Raw genomic sequence first — 20,517 nt, forward strand, 5'->3', positions numbered from 1 at the left:
TCTTTATTAACCCGCTCTGGAGAATCTAAGGTTCCGAATGGGGATGAGGATCCGCCTTCGGCCCCCCGCGCTTCTCAACACGCTCGGAGAGGGAAAAAAAAGTCATGGTGGGAAAGGTCAAACACCAGGCTCAGCCATTTAGCTGGAAATGTTTTCAAAAATCGCCCGGTTGCGATCAGAGCCCTGGAGTTTGGCCTGAATAGATCTGTCACCCCAAACATGAATCCAATCGGTGACCTGGCTTCCCTTCCACTGACTGGTCTCAGCAGCATCGTCCACCATGGTTGATGTTTATGTTATAGTTCCCGCCTACTTCAACGCAGAATGATGACGTTTGTAGCGTATCGATGACGTCGGATTCATGTGGCCTGGCCGTTCAGACGGAGGTCGCATTTGAAAAGATGGGATACGTATCGGATTCAGGACCACATACCCAAGAGGCCTGGGTCATATTTGAAAAGATCAGATCGGTGTCATTCAGACTGTCACGAAAAGATCAGATACAGGTCGCATAGGGGCAAAAAAAATCGGAATTGGGTGGTTTCAGCCTGCGGTGTGAACGTAGCCTGATACCGCGCCCAATAACCCGGTGCACCCTATGGTGGTGAAAATACGGTATTTGTCTTTTAGTTCCTCGTTTTCACCCGGAAAAGTGTCAATAAGATACCGGATTGATAGGTTGTATCAATAAAACCATAATGATACCATCCCCACTGCAGACCCTGACCCACTCTCTGGGGGGACATTTTAATCAAACCCAAATATATGATTAGATGATTGTAAAGTTAATGTTTTCATCCATTCAGCGAGTTTTGGAAGCAGGATTGTGTGTTTTTCTGCCAAAAACATTTGAATCCTTCTGGTTTCTCCCAGATGAGGCGGAGGACGAGGATGACCCTGAGTACAACTTCCTGGACGAGCCAGATGAACCAGACCTAGAGGACTACAGAACAGACCGCGCAGTCCAGATTACCAGTGGGTGTTGGAGACCCGAACACCTTCTGTGATGGAAGGTTCCAATCCCTAGCCTGAACTGTGGCTGTTTATGTTTCAGAGAAGGAAGTGAATGAGCTTCTGGAGGAACTTTTTGATGCAGTGAGTCCAGTTTAGCTGTTTATGAATGAACTGCTCCCCACAGTTCCTTTACTGGGATGAACATCACACATCAGACTGTTTGCTAATGAGGAGCCTGGAGGATCAGCAGACTCTTTACCTTCTGTAGAGCTTCAACACGATTGTTCTCTGTTACTGTGCAGCTCCGTGAGGAAGACGCAACAGCTGAGGATGAGGAGGCCCCATCAGAGATCCTTCCAAAGTTTAACATCCCCCAAGCTCTACGGTAATGCTTCTGCATGGACTGGAGTAAAGCTGATGGGTTAGCAGCGTGACACGACCAGGGTCTGACGGTCACAGTCGCCGGTCCACAGGTGTTAAAACATTTATCCACTTTGGCGAGTAAAGACGGTTGGGCGCCACATGGCAAGTACAGTTGGAGCCAGACGTTTACACAGACCACGTACAACACACACATGCTTTTTTCTGAACGAACCACCGCTAGCTTGAGCAGGAGGCCCACAAAACTGTCCGGGTAAGCTAGCGAGATCTTCACAGGTTCCGATTATTTTAAAACAGGTTTAAACTGACAGGAAGTGTCTCTACCGCCTTGTCTTAACCTAAACAATGACCTGCAAAGACATTTTAGAAGAAAAAACACCAGGTTATGTTTCTTTTGAATGAAAACGGCACTGTACTGCTGCCGACGCAGACAAGGAGATTTAACCCCTTAAAACCCGGTCCAGTTTTATTTCTCTTCTCAGGGCCCAGTTGGGCATAATTGACTACTGTGATAATAAAATCTAAAGAGTGATGATCATATATTTCTGATCTTAGCTATGATGCGCATGTTAAAAAATTCAGTTTTACAAGCCTGTGGTCTGTCATATAGTCGCACTTATTCTAGTTAAATGAAGTTACTTCACAGAAGTGCTCTGTTTGTGTGCTAAACAATTAAAGAATGTTCATAAAATAAAAACAGTAAAAAAACAGAACTATTAATTATGTTTGTTTCTATTTGAAAAGTGTTACAAAAGTATTGGATCAGGCCTCTGTATTAGCAGATACTCTAACTCAAATAACTCAGAATTGGATTGGGTCCAAAAACCGGATGGGGCCATGCTAATGCTGGTGTGGTGTCCATGTCTGTCTTACTAACTAAAGACCTTCACGTTTGAGCTGAAGGACCATCTGTTTTTTGAACAAGTTATCTTTACTAGGGGTGTAACCATACACGTAGTTGAACCGTTTCGGTACGGCAGTTTGGGTTTGGTTCACTGCTGAACCGCTTCGGTACGTTTTTTCTTTATTTTCCTCGCATAGCCATTGTAACGACCCAACTGCTTTGTCACTCGTAGCGGGAAAACGAGAGGCGAGCTGCTAATGAACCAGCAGCATTGACTGTCCCTGCCTCAAGCTCCACTCGCCCTCAAACAGTCTCAGAGAGAGAGAGTAGACAGAGAAACAGATGCTCCATCTCCTTTCTGACATTAAAACCCATTTATTATGAACAGTTTAACAACTAGTTCCCAGTGATGGTGAAGAATGCAACACACAAGATTTCACACTTCCCATGAGTCTTAGTGGCAGTAGGCGGGGCTAACCCCCAGGTTGCCACAGTAGTCACTTTGCGCCGAGCTGGAACTAATGTTAGCCGTGAGTTTCCTCCGAGACGCTATCAGGTGACGGAGAGTTAGCATGTCAACATAACTAATGCAGACGTGAGGCCAGAGAGAAGGACACCCCCCCCCCCCCCCCCCATCTCCCTACGCTCTCCTGTGTGTGTGTGGGGGGGGACACTTTGGCTTTGTTGTCAGCATTCATGCAGGAAAAAGACAGTGTGATAAGTGGAATACTGTGTGTTGACATTGTTACACAAAGATAGCGTAACACAGTAACACATCCAATCTGTTAACAAACTTAAGACGGCATCACCGCCTGGAACAATTGGATCTACAAGAAAAAAATGTTTAAGTTAAAATGAGTTTTTTTCAGGCCAATGTTAATTATCCAAAGTTTTTGGTTCCTGCCAGCTAAAAGTTTTTCTTATTTTATACAGCAGATGACCTACATAGGTCAATTTTATTTAATGTTATGGAAAACCAATAAATGCAGAGTCAGATTGTTGTATTTTGTTGAGTCCCGGAGTGCCTCCTAAAGGGACAGAGCAGCAGAGAAGTGCTGCAACTGTTTGGGTTGGGAGGTAGAGAAATGTCCTCGGCTGCTTCTTCTGCACCAAGAAGATGTGGCAGAGAGCTGAGCTGAGAGGAAACATCCAAGCAAAGCAGGTCTGATGGTTTCTTCAGAACTGCAGCACACAGAGGGACTCGACTATTGCAGTTACAGTCAATGCTTTTCGTGTTTCGTTCATGCTGGCCCCTACGGTTTTGAGTTTATCAAAGTCTTGGGTAGTTCAAAATGTCAGATGTAGTTGGCTGCAGCTGTACAGTCTCCTGATGCTGCAGTCTTTAGGCGAGCACCAGAGTCCTTAGGTGGTGCTGGACCTTATAGGCGGTGCTGAGTTGTCTCTCTGGTCCAGTTTTGAGGCGCCGTTAGCCAGCATGCTGACAGAGAGGCGGCAGACGGTCAGAAGGCAGTATGAAGCTCTGCAGCAAAGAAGAGTCCTACAGGACACAACCAACCACCCTGACAACAGCACCACCCAAAGGGACACCACCCCCCCCATCTTGGTGTTGCCTGGACTCTGCTCCACCCTTCGCCTGACCCCCGTCCAGAAGCTGCAGCTTCAGCAGCAGATGCAGCAGGTGAGGCGGCCTCCATCCTCATTGTAAAGCTTCACATGAGCTGCTGGACTAAAGCTGTTTTTTTTTTCCAGCACGTCCAGCTGCTGACTCAGGTTCACCTTCTGAGCCGTCGTGTTTCTGCCCTGAACCTCCAAGCCGTTCTCAGCAAACAGTACCTGGTGAGTCCTCCCACCTAATGGACACCATGTGTGGATGGCTTTGAGTGTTGGATGCTGCGATTTGAAAGACTGTGAAGGACCAAGGGGGTGGGGGTGGTATCTAGGGCCACTTTTTTGCCCTCCTGATCTCACACGGCTTTCTGCTGCCCTTCTAGGAAGAGCTGCAGAACTTCGCCTGCCAAAGGGAGGAGCTTTGTCTCCCCAGCAGTTTCAGAGCATGTAATCTTCAGGGGGCATTGCATCTCCTGCAGGAGGTGGAGCAAAGAGAGGAGTCTCCACCTGCTCCTCTAGCTTGTGCAGCTGCCAAGCGCTTGCTCCCACACATGACTCCTGCTACCTGCAGTAAGAAGGAGCAGAGACCTCTGTGGTGTCACATCTCCACTTTGATGGAGTTTTGCTTTTCACATCGCCATCATCTGCTCCGTTTTTCTTTAGGCCACGCCTTTCCGCTGTTGCCAGCTGACGTTGCCTGGCTGTTTGCCACAAGGCCAGTTTTCCTCCACCCAGAGCTGCTCCCAGTCTGCAGCCTGGACCCCGCCCTCCACAACAGACCCCACAGGAGTGTTTACACTGCAGGAGAGGACAGGTAAGCTTAGTCTGGGTCCCAAGACCTCAGACTGCTGGGTTCTGGACCAGGACACCAGGATTCCTGTGGAAAATCTGGACCTGAAGGGGTTTAGAAGAACTGAAACATCCTCTGCAAGAAAGAAAATGAAGAAATCTGCTCCAAGAGCTCATATTAGCAGCAGCCCCTATAGTCCTTATCAAAGTAGAAGCTCCCAGCCTGTCAACCTGAACGAGGACAGATGCTGTTTGCTTCCTGAGCTGCTGGTCTGAGTCCTAAACGGTTCATGTTTGCAGTCATAGAAGGCCTGAGGGTCTGAATGACCACTCACTAAAGCTTTTCCTTCTGTGATCACTTTATCCAGGCTGATCGTTCTGGGTCTGAAGCACTTCGAGGGGGCAGTCCAGGCCGACCAGCTGATGACCTCGTACCTGCTGTGCAAAAGTCGATGGAATGTCAGAAAACATATTCGAGAGATGAGCGGTTCCAGAGCGCCGCAGGGCAACGTCATTCAGGTGACTCCAGCAGACAAAGACTGTTTGTCACTTGTTTTAGCCACTGTTTTGCCCAAAACCTGGAGCTGATGACATCACTGGTGATCTCAAGTCCTTACCATTGACTGTATCTGAGAACTGGACTGAGTGACTCCTCCCCCTGGTGTCCCAAACAGGAAGTGGCTCCAAGAATCCAAAATCCCACAGACGTCTACAGAGAAATGAACAGCCGTTCCTCAGTCATTCTATTGGTCAGAAGAACAGTTCTGGATCTGATACCTTGTTGACATCTACTTGATAATTCTCTTTTTTTCTCTGTAGTTCATCTCATTCAGGCTATAAACAAACCAATCAGATGCCTCAGTAAAAGTAGGTGGAGCCTGCTGGCCCCCCCTCCAACATTTAAAACATTTGACAGGTGTAGCCGGCTTTAAAGTGGTAGGGGTGTGGCCTTCCAACAAGCTCACTCCTGATTTGTCAGAATGGTTGCCATAGAAACATTGACTCAGCCCAACTGAGAAAATCACTGCTTACTGACAATGTCTGGTGCTACGGTGGCCCTGAAGTCCAAATGACATCAACACAACTCAACGCAAAAACATTGTAAAGATCTCAATGACACTGAAAAAAAGCAAAACAAATATTTAAAATAGCTTTGCTTTTTAGAAAACAAACGTAAAAACACAAAAGCTAAAAAAACATTTTGGAAAACAAAAGTAATTTCCAGAAACCAAAATAAAATGTTAGAAAAAGGCCCAGAAAAACCAGAAAAGGTGGGAACTGTGGGGCATCTCTGATTGGATGATGATATCCAGTATCGCTTAGTGTCAATAACTTTCAGTAGAAATGGACAAACGTCATCATCCAATCAGAGATTTCCCATGACACCCACCTAGCCCAGTTTCTCTTTATGTTTCCGTGTTCTAACATTTCATTTTGTTTTCTGGAAACTACTGTTGCTTTCCAAAATGTTTTTTTCTTTTTTCACGGAAAGGTTTGCGTCATTTTGTTTTTCTTTTTTTTTCCCCTTAAAGCTGCATTGCTTTTGTGTGTCAGATGAAGCCATCAGAGAAGAACTGAGGTAAACACATCTGCTCTTCTTTCAGACGTTTGTAAAGCAGGGGACCCTTCCCCAGATGACCCCTGTCTGCAGCAGAGTGGAGCCTGGAGACCAGAGGCCCCCGGTGGACAGAAACACATCCAGCATGCCAAACTGGCTTCAGGTCTGAACCGTGTGGAGGACGTTCTGATCTTGGTTGGTTGAGTGGTGATTGTTGCCGTCTGAATGAGATGTTGAGGTAACAGAAACGTGCAGTAAAAATGAGAATTCTATTAGTTATTTTATAGTGAGACAGACATACTTTAGTAATTACAGACCAGTATCATTACTTTCTCAATTTTCAAAAGTGTTAGAAAAGTTGTTTGTTAATAAACTAGACGCTTTATTGAGAAAAATAAATGAAGTGAGAATCAGTTTGGGTTTGGTTCTAATAGGTCTACAGGTTTGGCTATTCAGTGTGATGAGGAGTGTGGAGAAGAGGCGAGTGCAGGCAGGTTGGAGCGGGTGGAGGAAAGTGTCAGGAGTGTTGTGTGACAGAAGAGTGTCAGCAAGACTCAAAGGAAAGGTGTACAAGACAGTGGTGAGACCAGCTCTGCTCTATGGGTTAGAGACGGTAGCAGTGAGACAGAGACAAGAGGCTGAGATGGAGGTAGCGGAGATGAAGATGTTGAGGTTCTCCTTAGGAGTGACCAGGTTAGACAGGATAAGGAACGAGTACATCAGAGGGACGGCTCATGTTGCCTGTGTCAGCGACAAAGTCAGAGAAGCCAGACTGAGATGGTTTGGACATGTTCAGAGGAGGGATAGTGGATATATTGGTAGAAGGATGTTGGAGATGGAGCTGCCCGGCAGGAGGGCAAGAGGACGGCCAAAGAGGAGATATATGGATGTCTTAACAGAGGACATGAAGTTGGCTAATGTTAGGGTAGAAGATGTCCATGATAGAGTGAGGTGGAAAAGGATGATTCGCTGTGGCGACCCCTGATGGGAAAAGCCCAAAGAGAAAGAAGAGGTTGAAGAAATTTCAACAGCAAACGACAAAAAGAAATGCACAACATGAGTTTTCATTGACTTAAAGGAGGCTTTTGACACTATAGATGATTCTATCCTGATGTCTAAATGATATGCATGTGTGGTTAGAGGAGTCGCCCTGAACTGGATCACCAGTTATTTACAAAACAGACAACAATATGTGCAGTTTGGAGGTAATGAGTCTGATCTCATGAATATTATCTGTGGACTCCCGCAAGGCTCAATTATGGACCTAAACTTTTTATTTGATATATAAATGATATTTGTTATATTTCTAAGTTGTTGCAGTTGGTTTTATTTGCTGATGATACTAACTTTTTTTGTTCTGGGGATAATCTGAAAACCTGAGCTAAAAGTATTGAAATGGAAATGATAAAACTCAAAATGTGGTTTGACTACAATAAACTATCTTTGAATCTAACGAAACAAAGTTTATGGTGTTTGGTAATAAAGAATAAACAGAAGTGACTTTGTCCATTGATGACAGAAACGGGTGTCTAAATTTACATCTTTAGGGATTATGTTGGATGACAAATTAACATGGAAATCTCATATAGTTGATGTAAAACATAAAGTAGCCAAGAGCATTTTTGTTCTGAACAAATCCACATTTATTTTAAATGTCATCTTATGCATATGTAATATTGCTCTTTGGTTTGACCTTATTTGACATATTGTATTGAAGTGTGGGGAAAAACAGATGAAACTAACATAAGGCCCTTAATTCTATTACAGAAGAGAACTATTGGAATTATTCATAAAGCTAAATTTAGAGATCGCACAAATGAACTTTTCATGAAGTCAGGCTTATTAAAACCTAAAGATGTCATTGAATTGCTGACCTTATTAGTTATGTTTAGAGCCAGAAACAGAGATTTACCAGAAGAATCCCAAAAGCTTTTGATTTTTACCAGAGGAGACGAAAATCATAGATTTGATTTCAAACAACAACTAAAGCTAAAGTGTTTGTCTATAGCAGAGGTAAAAATGTGGAATTCCCAGGAGAATCAGTAAAAAGTTGTCAAAATATGATTCAATCTAAAATGATGTATAAAGCTAATATTAGATTGTAAGAACTTGACTGTTGAATGGAATGTTTGGAATGAAGGTACTAAATGAATGGAAAGTATTTACTGTGTATTTGAACCGTATTTGGTGAAATCTGAGCACAGGTGATGGTGAGAAATGTAAATATGATGAGGCCTTGTACTGAACAATCAGAACCACTAGTTGGAGTGTTTCTAGAAAGTCTGTTTATCTTCTCATTTGTCAACCAGAAGTCTATAAGTTGATGTCAAGAGAGACAGAAATGTGAAAGCTAGAACAAACATCAAAATCTTAAAGTTTTAAGGATTTTATGACCTGATCTACACTGAATCCAGACATGAGTTGGTTGGTTGGGGGCAGAGCAGCATTCCAGTTTCTACCTCTAACTTTCACCTGCAGAACAGTCAGCTGATCATCCAGAAGAACCGACTGGATGGGAATCATTACCCTCTCACCCTCCCCCAAGGCTGCACCTTGAGGCTCCACCCCTCTTATCTGAACAAGTCCCGCCCTCCTCGTCGAGTTCATCGGCGCCTCTTCACTCTGGCCCACAATGCATCTCTGCTTCCTCTGGCCAAAGCCTACACAGACAGACAGGTGGGGACACAGGTGAAGGAGATGGGGGGGGGGATTAGCTGCCCCACTCCTCCTCCCCTCCCGTCCCCCCCTAATCCTGAGCCGATAACGGGAGCTCTGTCATTCGCTTTGCGTGCTGACGCCATGCAAAGCCCTGTTCCTTTGTCTGGCCGTGATACTACAACTCCCAGCATTCCATGTGCAGCTGTTGCAAGAAGTCCACATTATATTTTTCTTCCGATGTCTACTCCAACAACTTCTGGCACACTTGGTTCCCAGCATGCAGTGGGGCAACAAAAGCATGAGGATGTGGATGTTGGGGGGACCACTTCCAAGTTTGAGAAGCTGATGAGACAAGTGGAGGACGAGAAAACCTCCTCTCTGAGTCCAGCCACCTCCTGCAGGAGAACTGAGGAGAAAGAGCAGCTGTTAAAGGAGTCTGAGGTGTTGGATGGGACAGAAGAACAGTTGGAGAGCCTAGCAGGAGCAGGGGAATGGGGGGGTGACATTGAGCTGGAGGATGGAGGAGACGACCAGAAGGGGGAGGGAGGACACAGGGAGGAGGAGGGAAGAGACGGGGAGCAGGAGGACAGAGGAAACGACCAGAAGGGGGAGGGAGGACACAGGGAGGAGGAGGGAGGAGACGGGGAGCAGGAGGACAGAGGAGACGACCAGAAGGGGGAGGGAGGACACAGGGAGGAGGAGGGAAGAGACGGGGAGCAGGAGGACAGAGGAAACGACCAGAAGGGGGAGGGAGGACACAGGGAGGAGGAGGGAGGAGACGGGGAGCAGGAGGACAGAGGAGACGACCAGAAGGGGGAGGGAGGACACAGGGAGGAGGAGGGAAGAGACGGGGAGCAGGAGGACAGAGGAAACGACCAGAAGGGGGAGGGAGGACACAGGGAGGAGGAGGGAGGAGACGGGGAGCAGGAGGACAGAGGAGACGACCAGAAGGGGGAGGGAGGACACAGGGAGGAGGAGGGAGGAGACGGGGAGCAGGAGGATGGTGGACATGAAGATGGAAGAGACGGCAAAAAGGAGGAGGGAGGAGACGGGGAGCAGGGAGACAAAGATAGAGAAGACCAAGACTGTCAAAGAGATGAAGAGGAGGAAGAGGAGGAAGAGGAAGACTTTGATGACCTTACACAAGATGAAGATGAGGAGGAGGTCATGTCCTCAGCTTCAGAGGAGTCTGTGCTGTCGGTTCCAGAGTTGCAGGTAAACAGGAAGTCGGCACGCCTCCAACTAGGGTTACGCCGTTTACCCGTCGTGTTTCCTGTGTCCCACAGGAAACCATGAAGCAGCTGACCTGGCTGGCAGCAGAGCGACGCCTCTGCGGAGATAGAGACTCTGATGAAGACCACTCTCCCACTTCCCCCGGCTCTCAGGAGGAAGAGGAGGAAGAGGAGGAGGGGAACAAGGACCAGGGATCAGGAGAGGGGAGGACCATAAAATCCAGTCTGGATAAGGAGGTGCTACATAGCAAAAGAGCGCCCAAAAGAGGAGGGCGATGTCCCAAACGAGGACGAGGTCAGCTTTGCGGTGGACAGTTTTTGTGCGTCTTGTGTGTGTCTCGTCATCCGTCCGTCCGTCCTCTTCAGATCACAGCCGTCCTCGCCGTGGTCTCAGGAGTCGGCGTTTGGAGCGCCGCAGTAAAGATGCTGCCAAGCTGCTGCTGCTGTATGATGAGAACATCCTGGACAACGACCCCCACAGAGACAGCAAAGACGCAGCCTTCGCCCACAGCTACCTGAACCGGGTCAGCCAGCACCCACTCTTCCTCTCTTCTGCCCCCTTGGGGTTGGCAGTTGTTTGGTTTCAGGGTCCCTGTGCCGTGTAAAAGGGTTTCTTTGTGTTTAGGTGTGTGAAGCACTACAGGATGTACCTGGGCAGGTGGAGGAGTTTGTGTCGTTGCTGAATAAATTTGAGCTGGTTGCAGACGGCCAGGAGGTGGTGCTACTGTTCAGGAAGCTGCGCCTCATCCTAGGACACCGGACGGACCTGCTCCGAGATTTTGCAGCATTTCTGCGTCCCGACCAGGCCCTGCAGTGTGGACTGGTGAGCTGCTAACAGCCACAAATGAACTTACGAACCAACCAGATCTGTTATCAAAATGGACCAAAACCATGAAAGAAATCGTTTCAAAAGGAGGTCAATCAATAATCCATCTTGGAAGATACCATCTGGACTGAGGTCCAGTAGGTTTATGTGACTATGACGAAAAACCGACCAATCACAGCAACAACACACATGTGATGTCATCAACACGGATCAGTCCATCATTCCAGTCCTTTGAATAAAGTCATGTGACCATCCAGTGTCTAGAATGTTCTAAGAATGTTCCCTTTGGATTGTCTGGATGTGGAAAAACAACAGTGGTGAACTTTAGGAAACTAACATGTGAATGGATTTGACATTCATTCCAGTTTACTTGTTGGTTTGGACACAGATTTCATTAACTTGATGATCTGGAAGAAATCCAAGAATCTGGAAAACTGTTCAGTAGCAGGAATTTCTGTCTGGAAGTTTGGATGAAGATGATCTGGATCCACTTTAGGACAGAGGATCTGGATCCACTTTAGGTTGGAGGATCTGGATCCACTTTAGGTTGGAGGATCAGATCCAATCGGATCGTTCACAATGACCCGATAATAACTAAGAATCGTTACACCTCTACTTCCTTCTTTTATCTAAACAGTGGTGTGCTTGAGGACCAGACGAACTGCAAGCATTCGTGGTCATTTAGCGCCCTATGGTCAGCTAACCCTAACCCACACAAACAGCATCTCTTGGTTCTGATTGGTGCTTCCTGGACTGTCTTTGCAGTTAGAGGAGCAGCAAGCCTTTGAGCGCAGCCGCCGGTTTCTGCGACAGCTGGAAATCAGCTTTGGAGACAACCCGTCACTGTACCAGAAAATCATTAAAGCTCTGCAAACCGGCCCAGACCTGAGTTCAGCTGGAATCCAGGAGGTTAGTCCAGTTAAAGTCCCACTATGACCATTTTACATTTTTTTATAAAAATGTTCCCAGTCTCTCTGAGGACATTAAAGTTTACCTTAACCTTTGTTTTGATTATGATTATGAAGTGTTTAACCAAAATGTCTTAAAGCCATATTTCATGTTTATCTGAAGCCTCTGTTTCCAAAATCTCCTCTGAGTGGGCGTAGCCATTGGTGCTGAGCCACCGTATTTTCCGAACTATAAGCCGCTACTTTTGTCACGAACGTCCGACCCTGTGGCTTATTCAATGATGCGGCTAATTTATGCTTTTATTTAACGGCCGTCAGCAGCGCTCCGGCAGCCTCAGAGGGGAGACTGCCTGCAGAATTCTACGTCCAGCAGCAAGCGTGATTGCTTTGACACCCTCAAGCAGCCTAACAGCATGGACCTGGCTTCAGTTGTTAGACACTTAAGTCATGGTGCAATAAAAGGAACACCCATGCTCAGACGCATCCCACAATCCTTTGGTGCCATTAGACCCAACGGGCACGTTACTGCCACTACAATATGACGCAGCTTTCAACGATAAAGCAATCGTTAAAAGCAGTGTGAACAAATCCCCCATCACCAACGGGTTTGGAAAGGCCGGTCTGCTGCGTGTCAGATGTTTCCTTCACTAGCTGCGTTTACACGGGCAAAAGTAACCGGAAAGAACGCCTGATCGGAAGAAAAATGCGTCATGTAAACGCGCTGTTCGGAATAGTCTGCCCCCATCAGACTCATTAGGATAGACATTTCTTTCCGAGGGAGATAGGCGGGTTAAACCGATTGTTGATCCGATTGTGTTTCATGTAAATGGTTCATTCTGATCGTGTCACTACTGCTCTGGTTTACGTCATGCATAGACGGTGTTTCGCTCCAGGCACAGCTTTGGAGCTCAAGCAGGACCGACCCGCTGCTCTGCGGGGGCCCGGTGAGAAGTGCCTCTCCCCTCTCTTACATCCCTCACAAGGGGGTGCAGGGGAGGAGCGCTTCGTGCCCCGTGACGTCTGGACCCTGCGCGGTCCTGGCTCAGGTGCCGGTGGACGGGGCAAACTGTGTCTCTGAGCAGAGCAGCCGGATTGGACGGGGCAGATCGGGGAGCTTGTTACCGCTGGACGGGGCAGATCGAGGAGCTTGTTACCGCTGGACGGGGCAGATCGAGGAGCTTGTTACCCGCTGGACGGGGCAGATCGAGGAGCTTGTTACCCGCTGGACGGGGCAGATCGAGGAGCTTGTTACCGCTGGACGGGGCAGATCGGGGAGCTTGTTACCGCTGGACGGGGCAGATCGGGGAGCTTGTTACCGCTGGACGGGGCAGATCGAGGAGCTTGTTAGCCGCTGGACGGGGCAGATCAGGGAGCTTGTTACCGCTGGACGGGGCAGATCGAGGAGCTTGTTACCGCTGGACGGGGCATATCGAGGAGCTTGTTACCGCTGGACGGGGCAGATCGGGGAGCTTGTTACCGCTGGACGGGGCAGATCGAGGAGCTTGTAACCGCTGGACGGGGCAGATCGGGGAGCTTGTTACCCGCTGGACGGGGCAGATCGGGGAGCTTGTTACCCGCTGGACAGGGCAGATCGGGGAGCTTGTTACCCGCTGGACGGGGCAGATCGGGTAGCTTGTTATCGCTGGACGGGGGAGATCGGGTAGCTTGTTACCCGCTGGACGGGGCAGATCGGGTAGCTTGTTACCGCTGGACGGGGCAGATCGGGGAGCTTGTTACCGCTGGACGGGGCAGATCGGGGAGCTTGTTACCGCTGGACGGGGCAGATCGGGGAGCTTGTTAACGCTGGACGGGGCAGATCGGGAGCTTGTTAACGCTGGACGGGTAGATCGGGTAGCTTGTTACCGCTGGACGGGGCAGATCAGGGAGCTTGTTACCGCTGGACGGGGCAGATTGGGGAGCTTGTTAACGCTGGATGGGGCAGATCAGGGAGCTTGTTAACGCTGGACGGGGCAGATCGGGGAGCTTGTTACCGCTGGACGGGGCAGATCGGGGAGCTTGTTACCGCTGGACGGGGCAGATCGGGGAGCTTGTTAACGCTGGACGGGGCAGATCGGGGAGCTTGTTAACGCTGGACGGGGCAGATCGGGGAGCTTGTTAACGCTGGACGGGGCAGATCGGGGAGCTTGTTAACGCTGGACGGGGCAGATCAGTGAGCTTGTTAACGCTGGACGGGGCAGATCGGGGAGCTTGTTACCACTGGACGAGGCAGATCGGGGAGCTTGTTACCCGCTGGACGGGGCAGATCGGGTAGCTTGTTACCCGCTGGACGGGGCAAATCGGGTAGCTTGTTACCCGCTGGACGGGGCAGATCGGGTAGCTTGTTACCGCTGGACGGGGCAGATCGGGGAGCTTGTTACCGCTGGACGGGGCAGATCGGGGAGCTTGTTACCGCTGGACGGGGCAGATCGGGGAGCTTGTTAACGCTGGACGGGGCAGATCGGGAGCTTGTTAACGCTGGACGGGGTAGATCGGGTAACTTGTTACCGCTGGACGGGGCAGATCAGGGAGCTTGTTACCGCTGGACGGGGCAGATTGGGGAGCTTGTTAACGCTGGACGGGGCAGATCAGGGAGCTTGTTAACGCTGGACGGGGCAGATCGGGGAGCTTGTTACCGCTGGACGGGGCAGATCGGGGAGCTTGTTACCGCTGGTAGGGGCAGATCGGGGAGCTTGTTAACGCTGGACGGGGCAGATCGGGGAGCTTGTTAACGCTGGACGGGGCAGATCGGGGAGCTTGTTAACGCTGGACGGGGCAGATCGGGGAGCTTGTTAACGCTGGACGGGGCAGATCGGTGAGCTTGTTAACGCTGGACGGGGCAGATCGGGGAGCTTGTTACCACTGGACGGGGCAGATCGGGGAGCTTGTTACCCGCTGGACGGGGCAGATCGGGTAGCTTGTTACCCGCTGGACGGGGGAGATCGGGGAACTTGTTATCGCTGGACGGGGCAGATCGGGGAGCTTGTTACCGCTGGACGGGGCAGATCGGGGAGCTTGTTACCCGCTGGACGGGGGAGATCGGGGAACTTGTTATCGCTGGACGGGGCAGATCGGGGAGCTTGTTACCGCCGCTGGACGGGGCAGATCGGGGAGCTTGTTACCGCTGGACGGGGCAGATCGGGTAGCTTGTTACCCGCTGGACGGGGCAGATGGAGGAGCTTGTTACCCGCTGGACGGGGCAGATCGGGTAACTTGTTAACGCTGGACGGGGCAGATCGGAGAGCTTGTTACCGCTGGACGGGGCAGATCGGGGAGCTTGTTACCCGCTGGACGGGGGAGATCGGGGAACTTGTTAACGCTGGACGGGGCAGATCGGAGAGCTTGTTACCGCTGGACGGGGCAGATCGGGGAGCTTGTTAACGCTGGACGGGGCAGATCGGGGAGCTTGTTAACGCTGGACGGGGCAGATCGGGGAGCTTGTTAACGCTGGACGGGGCAGATCGGGGAGCTTGTTAACGCTGGACGGGGCAGATCAGTGAGCTTGTTAACGCTGGACGGGGCAGATCGGGGAGCTTGTTACCACTGGACGGGGCAGATCGGGGAGCTTGTTACCCGCTGGACGGGGCAGATCGGGTAGCTTGTTACCCGCTGGACGGGGGAGATCGGGGAACTTGTTAACGCTGGACGGGGCAGATCGGAGAGCTTGTTACCGCTGGACGGGGCAGATCGGGGAGCTTGTTACCCGCTGGACGGGGCAGATCGGGTAGCTTGTTACCCGCTGGACGGGGGAGATCGGGGAACTTGTTATCGCTGGACGGGGCAGATCGGGGAGCTTGTTACCGCTGGACGGGGCAGATCGGGTAGCTTGTTACCCGCTGGACGGGGCAGATGGAGGAGCTTGTTACCCGCTGGACGGGGCAGATCGGGTAACTTGTTACCGCTGGACGGGGCAGATCGGGAAGCTTGTTAGCGCTGGACGGGGCAGATCGGGGAGCTTGTTACCCGTTGGACAGGGCAGATCGGGGAGCTTGTTACCCGCTGGACGAGGCAGATCGGGGAGCTTGTTACCCGCTGGACAGGGCAGATCGGGTAGCTTGTTACCCGCTGGACGGGGCAGATCGAGGAGCTTGTTACCCGCTGGACGGGGCAGATCGGGTAGCTTGTTACCGCTGGACGGGGCAGATCGGGTAGCTTGTTACCGCTGGACGGGGCAGATCGGGGAGCTTGTTACCACTGGGCGGGGCAGATCGAGGAGCTTGTGACCGCTGGACGGGGCAGATCGGGGAGCTTGTTACCCGCTGGACGGGGCAGATCGGGGAGCTTGTTACCCGCTGGACGGGGCAGATCGGGGAGCTTGTTACCCGCTGGACAGGGCAGATCGGGTAGCTTGTTATCCGCTGGACGGGGCAGATCGGGGAGCTTGTTACCCGCTGGACGGGGCAGATCGGGTAGCTTGTTACTTGCTAGACGGGGCAGATCGGGGAGCTTGTTACCCGCTGGACGGGGCAGATCGGGGAGCTTGTTAACGCTGGACGGGGCAGATCGGGGAGCTTGTTAACGCTGGACGGGGCAGATCGGGGAGCTTGTTACCCGCTAGACGGGGCAGATCGGGGAGCTTGTTACCCGCTGGACGGGGCAGATCGGGGAGCTTGTTAACGCTGGACGGGGCAGATCGGGGAGCTTGTTAACGCTGGACGGGGCAGATCGGGGAGCTTGTTACCCACTGGACGGGGCAGATCGGGGAGCTTGTTACCCGCTGGACGGGGCAGATCGGGTAGCTTATTACCCGCTGGACGGGGCAGATCGGGTAGCTTGTTACCCGCTGGACAGGGCAGATCGGGTAGCTTGTTACCCGCTGGACGGGGCAGATCGGGGAGCTTATTAACGCTGGACGGGGCAAATCGGGGAGCTTGTTACCCGCTAGAAGGGGCAGATCGGGGATCTTGTTACCCGATTGACGGGGCAGATCGGGTAGCTTGTTACCCGCTGGACGGGGCAGATCGGGGAGCTTGTTACTTGCTAGACGGGGCAGATCGGGGAGCCTGTTACCCGCTGGACGGGGCAGATCAGGGAGCTTGTTACCGCTGGACGGGGCAGATTGGGGAGCTTGTTAACGCTGGACGGGGCAGATCAGGGAGCTTGTTAACGCTGGACGGGGCAGATCGGGGAGCTTGTTACCGCTGGACGGGGCAGATCGGGGAGCTTGTTACCTCTGGACGGGGCAGATCGGGGAGCTTGTTAACGCTGGACGGGGCAGATCGGGGAGCTTGTTAACGCTGGACGGGGCAGATCGGGGAGCTTGTTAACGCTGGACGGGGCAGATCAGTGAGCTTGTTAACGCTGGATGGGGCAGATCGGGGAGCTTGTTACCACTGGACGGGGCAGATCGGGGAGCTTGTTACCCGCTGGAAGGGGCAGATCGGGTAGCTTGTTACCCGCTGGACGGGGGAGATCGGGGAACTTGTTATCGCTGGACGGGGCAGATCGGGGAGCTTGTTACCGCTGGACGGGGCAGATCGGGGAGCTTGTTACCCGCTGGACGGGGCAGATCGGGTAGCTTGTTACCCGCTGGACGGGGGAGATCGGGGAACTTGTTATCGCTGGACGGGGCAGATCGGGGAGCTTGTTACCGCTGGACGGGGCAGATCGGGTAGCTTGTTACCCGCTGGACGGGGCAGATGGAGGAGCTTGTTACCCGCTGGACGGGGCAGATCGGGTAACTTGTTAACGCTGGACGGGGCAGATCGGAGAGCTTGTTACCGCTGGACGGGGCAGATCGGGGAGCTTGTTACCCGCTGGACGGGGGAGATCGGGTAGCTTGTTACCCGCTGGACGGGGCAGATCGGGGAGCTTGTTAACGCTGGACGGGGCAGATCGGGGAGCTTGTTAACGCTGGACGGGGCAGATCGGGGAGCTTGTTAACGCTGGACGGGGCAGATCGGGGAGCTTGTTACCCACTGGACGGGGCAGATCGGGGAGCTTGTTACCCGCTGGACGGGGCAGATCAGGTAGCTTATTACCCGCTGGACGGGGCAGATCGGGTAGCTTATTACCCGCTGGACGGGGCAGATCGGGGAGCTTATTAATGCTGGACGGGGCAGATCGGGGAGCTTGTTACCCGCTAGAAGGGGCAGATCGGGGATCTTGTTACCCGCTGGACGGGGCAGATCGGGTAGCTTGTTACCCGCTGGACGGGGCAGATCGGGGAGCTTGTTACCCGCTGGACGGGGCAGATCGGGGAGCTTGTTACTTGCTAGACGGGGCAGATCGGGGAGCTTGTTACCCGCTGGACGGGGCAGATCGGGGAGCTTGTTAACGCTGGACGGGGCAGATCGGGGAGCTTGTTAACGCTGGACGGGGCAGATCGGGGAGCTTGTTAACGCTGGACGGGGCAGATCGGGGAGCTTGTTACCCGCTGGACGGGGCAGATCGGGGAGCTTGTTACCCGCTGGACGGGGCAGATCGGGGAGCTTGTTACCCGCTGGACGGGGCAGATCGGGGAGCTTGTTACCCGCTGGACGGGGCAGATCGGGTAGCTTGTTACCCGCTGGACGGGGCAGATCGGGGAGCTTGTTACCCGCTGGACGGGGCAGATCGGGGAGCTTGTTACTTGCTAGACGGCGCAGATCGGGGAGCTTGTTACCCGCTGGACGGGGCAGATCGGGGAGCTTGTTAACGCTGGACGGGGCAGATCGGGGAGCTTGTTAACGCTGGACGGGGCAGATCGGGGAGCTTGTTAACGCTGGACGGGGCAGATCGGGGAGCTTGTTACCCGCTGGACGGGGCAGATCGGGGAGCTTGTTACCCGCTGGACGGGGCAGATCGGGGAGCTTGTTACCCGCTGGACGGGGCAGATCGGGGAGCTTGTTAACGCTGGACGGGGCAGATCGGGGAGCTTGTTAACGCTGGACGGGGCAGATCGGGGAGCTTGTTACCCACTGGACGGGGCAGATCGGGGAGCTTGTTAACGCTGGACGGGGCAGATCGGGGAGCTTGTTAACGCTGGACGGGGCAGATCGGGGAGCTTGTTACCCGCTAGACGGGGCAGATCGGGGAGCTTGTTACCCGCTGGACGGGGCAGATCGGGGAGCTTGTTAACGCTGGACGGGGCAGATCGGGGAGCTTGTTAACGCTGGACGGGGCAGATCGGGGAGCTTGTTACCCACTGGACGGGGCAGATCGGGGAGCTTGTGCAATGAGCTACTGGGCCGTTGTGACATCACAGCAGCTCATTCGTCCAAACAGTCTTTGTGACAGTTTGATTGACAGAGATTTTAAAGGAGAAATACTCAGAAATGCAATAATGAAATGACAAAAAGAGGATTCCTTAGTAAACAATCCTAACACTCCTCTGTTTGTTTGGGCTCCAGCTGAAAGCTCAGATGTCCTCGCTGCTGAAAGGCCACACCCACTTGCAAGCTGAATTCTGGGTGTTTTTCGATGAACTGCGCCCCCCTCCAGCCCGTCCTGGACAGTTTGAAGAAGCTCACTGGCTGCAGGATGGAGACACGGGGGAGGCGTTAAGCTTGCTGTCAGGAGGTGGAGCCAGTGGCGGCTTTGAGGAAGTGACACTGCCAGAGCTGGCAGATGAAGACGAGGGGCTGAAGATCCAATCAATGAAGAGCCGGTGCCAAAGGAGAAAAATGGAGTCCCACAGAAGCTACAAGGTCTTTCTCACCAAATTTTTGTTCATTCTTTGTCTTTGTCTAAAAAGCTGCTGAAGGACAAGAGACCTGCACTTGTCGGGTCGGACAAGCTGGTTTTAGAAATGAGGTAAAGGAAAGACGTTTATTCTATCTGAGGCTGAGCAGTGAAGCTGTTGGGAACCAGACCTGAAGACCCCCAAACAGAAGGAACTGCAGGTCCATCAGGTCCTGCAGCTGAAACCATCAACCTGGGCTGGCCCCGACCTTGCTCTCTACTGCGCTCCCCGAGGGGGGGAAGGTGGTCGCTGGTTAAACTGACCACTGACCTGTTGCATAAATGACCATGTGGTGGTGGGTTTGGATCTGGACTGGGTTCAGGTGTCTTTTGCCACGTGTTTGGATTCAGAGTGGGGCTAGGACACGCAAAATCCAGCTTATTACACCTGGCTCTCTGGTACTTTTTCTCTTCAGGGCTCAGTGGGCGTGTCCAGAGCCGCGAAGAGCCTGAACAACCTGTACGCTCATATTAACCCCGCCCACTGTGAACCAGGGGAGGGGAACCAGGAGAGGAAAGAGATTGAGGACAACATTCAGCCAGGTAAATAACTTGAGCAGCTGCTCCTTCTTAAACTGAAATGTGGTTCTAATCCAATTTATTTATTATAGATCAGAGCGATGCATCATGGGATGACACAAGACACCCTACAGATGAAAAGGAGGAGGGATCTGATGACAAAGATGAAGAGCACAACAATTTCAGGGAGAAGAAAACTGAGGAGAGCCTACCTTCATGTTCCTCTTCATATGAACCTTCATTCTCTGCTCCTCCTGACCCCCCTGTTTGTGCCAAGAACATTTCTTTGACAGCAAGTGGAGAGAAGGTTGTCCTCTGGACCAGGTAATCCCTCAGACCCGAGCTCCTTCACCAAAGACAGGCTCATCATATACCGTTGCACTGGATCTGCCATAGATCACACCTGACTTGATGATGAAGTTACGGTGAGGTGAGGCTTCTGGGTAAATTCATTCTTTACCTTAACTGTACTTTGCAGAGAAGCGGATCGTGTCATCCTAACTATGTGTCAGCGGGAAGGAGCCAATCAGAGCTCCTTTCAGGCGATCTCATCTCTACTTGGCAACAAAACCGCTAATGAGGTACGAGCGTGTCTGTCAGCCTCCAATCCGGACTTTCTT

The 20,517-nt window shown here is 51.8% G+C and overlaps 1 protein-coding gene across 2 annotated transcripts in view; it reads left to right on the forward strand.

The window, feature by feature from the left end:
* gon4l (gon-4 like) overlaps nt 1-20,517 on the forward strand; it is a 29,222-nt gene that overhangs the window by 8,416 nt on the left and 289 nt on the right. For both annotated transcript variants that reach the window (XM_023964019.1, XM_023964020.1), the window contains exons 11-28: nt 874-975; nt 1,055-1,095; nt 1,257-1,339; nt 3,593-3,818; nt 3,890-3,976; nt 4,132-4,318; nt 4,412-4,562; nt 4,906-5,056; nt 6,142-6,258; nt 8,574-9,968; nt 10,040-10,280; nt 10,352-10,509; nt 10,611-10,808; nt 11,577-11,720; nt 19,048-19,344; nt 19,795-19,921; nt 19,990-20,221; nt 20,376-20,478. In XM_023964019.1, the coding sequence (XP_023819787.1) occupies nt 874-975; nt 1,055-1,095; nt 1,257-1,339; nt 3,593-3,818; nt 3,890-3,976; nt 4,132-4,318; nt 4,412-4,562; nt 4,906-5,056; nt 6,142-6,258; nt 8,574-9,968; nt 10,040-10,280; nt 10,352-10,509; nt 10,611-10,808; nt 11,577-11,720; nt 19,048-19,344; nt 19,795-19,921; nt 19,990-20,221; nt 20,376-20,478 (4,040 nt within the window). The remainder of the gene's footprint in view (nt 1-873; nt 976-1,054; nt 1,096-1,256; nt 1,340-3,592; nt 3,819-3,889; nt 3,977-4,131; nt 4,319-4,411; nt 4,563-4,905; nt 5,057-6,141; nt 6,259-8,573; nt 9,969-10,039; nt 10,281-10,351; nt 10,510-10,610; nt 10,809-11,576; nt 11,721-19,047; nt 19,345-19,794; nt 19,922-19,989; nt 20,222-20,375; nt 20,479-20,517) is intronic.

The sequence above is a fragment of the Oryzias latipes genome, chromosome 16, assembly GCF_002234675.1.
Source record: "Oryzias latipes chromosome 16, ASM223467v1".
Lineage (NCBI taxonomy): Eukaryota > Metazoa > Chordata > Actinopteri > Beloniformes > Adrianichthyidae > Oryzias > Oryzias latipes.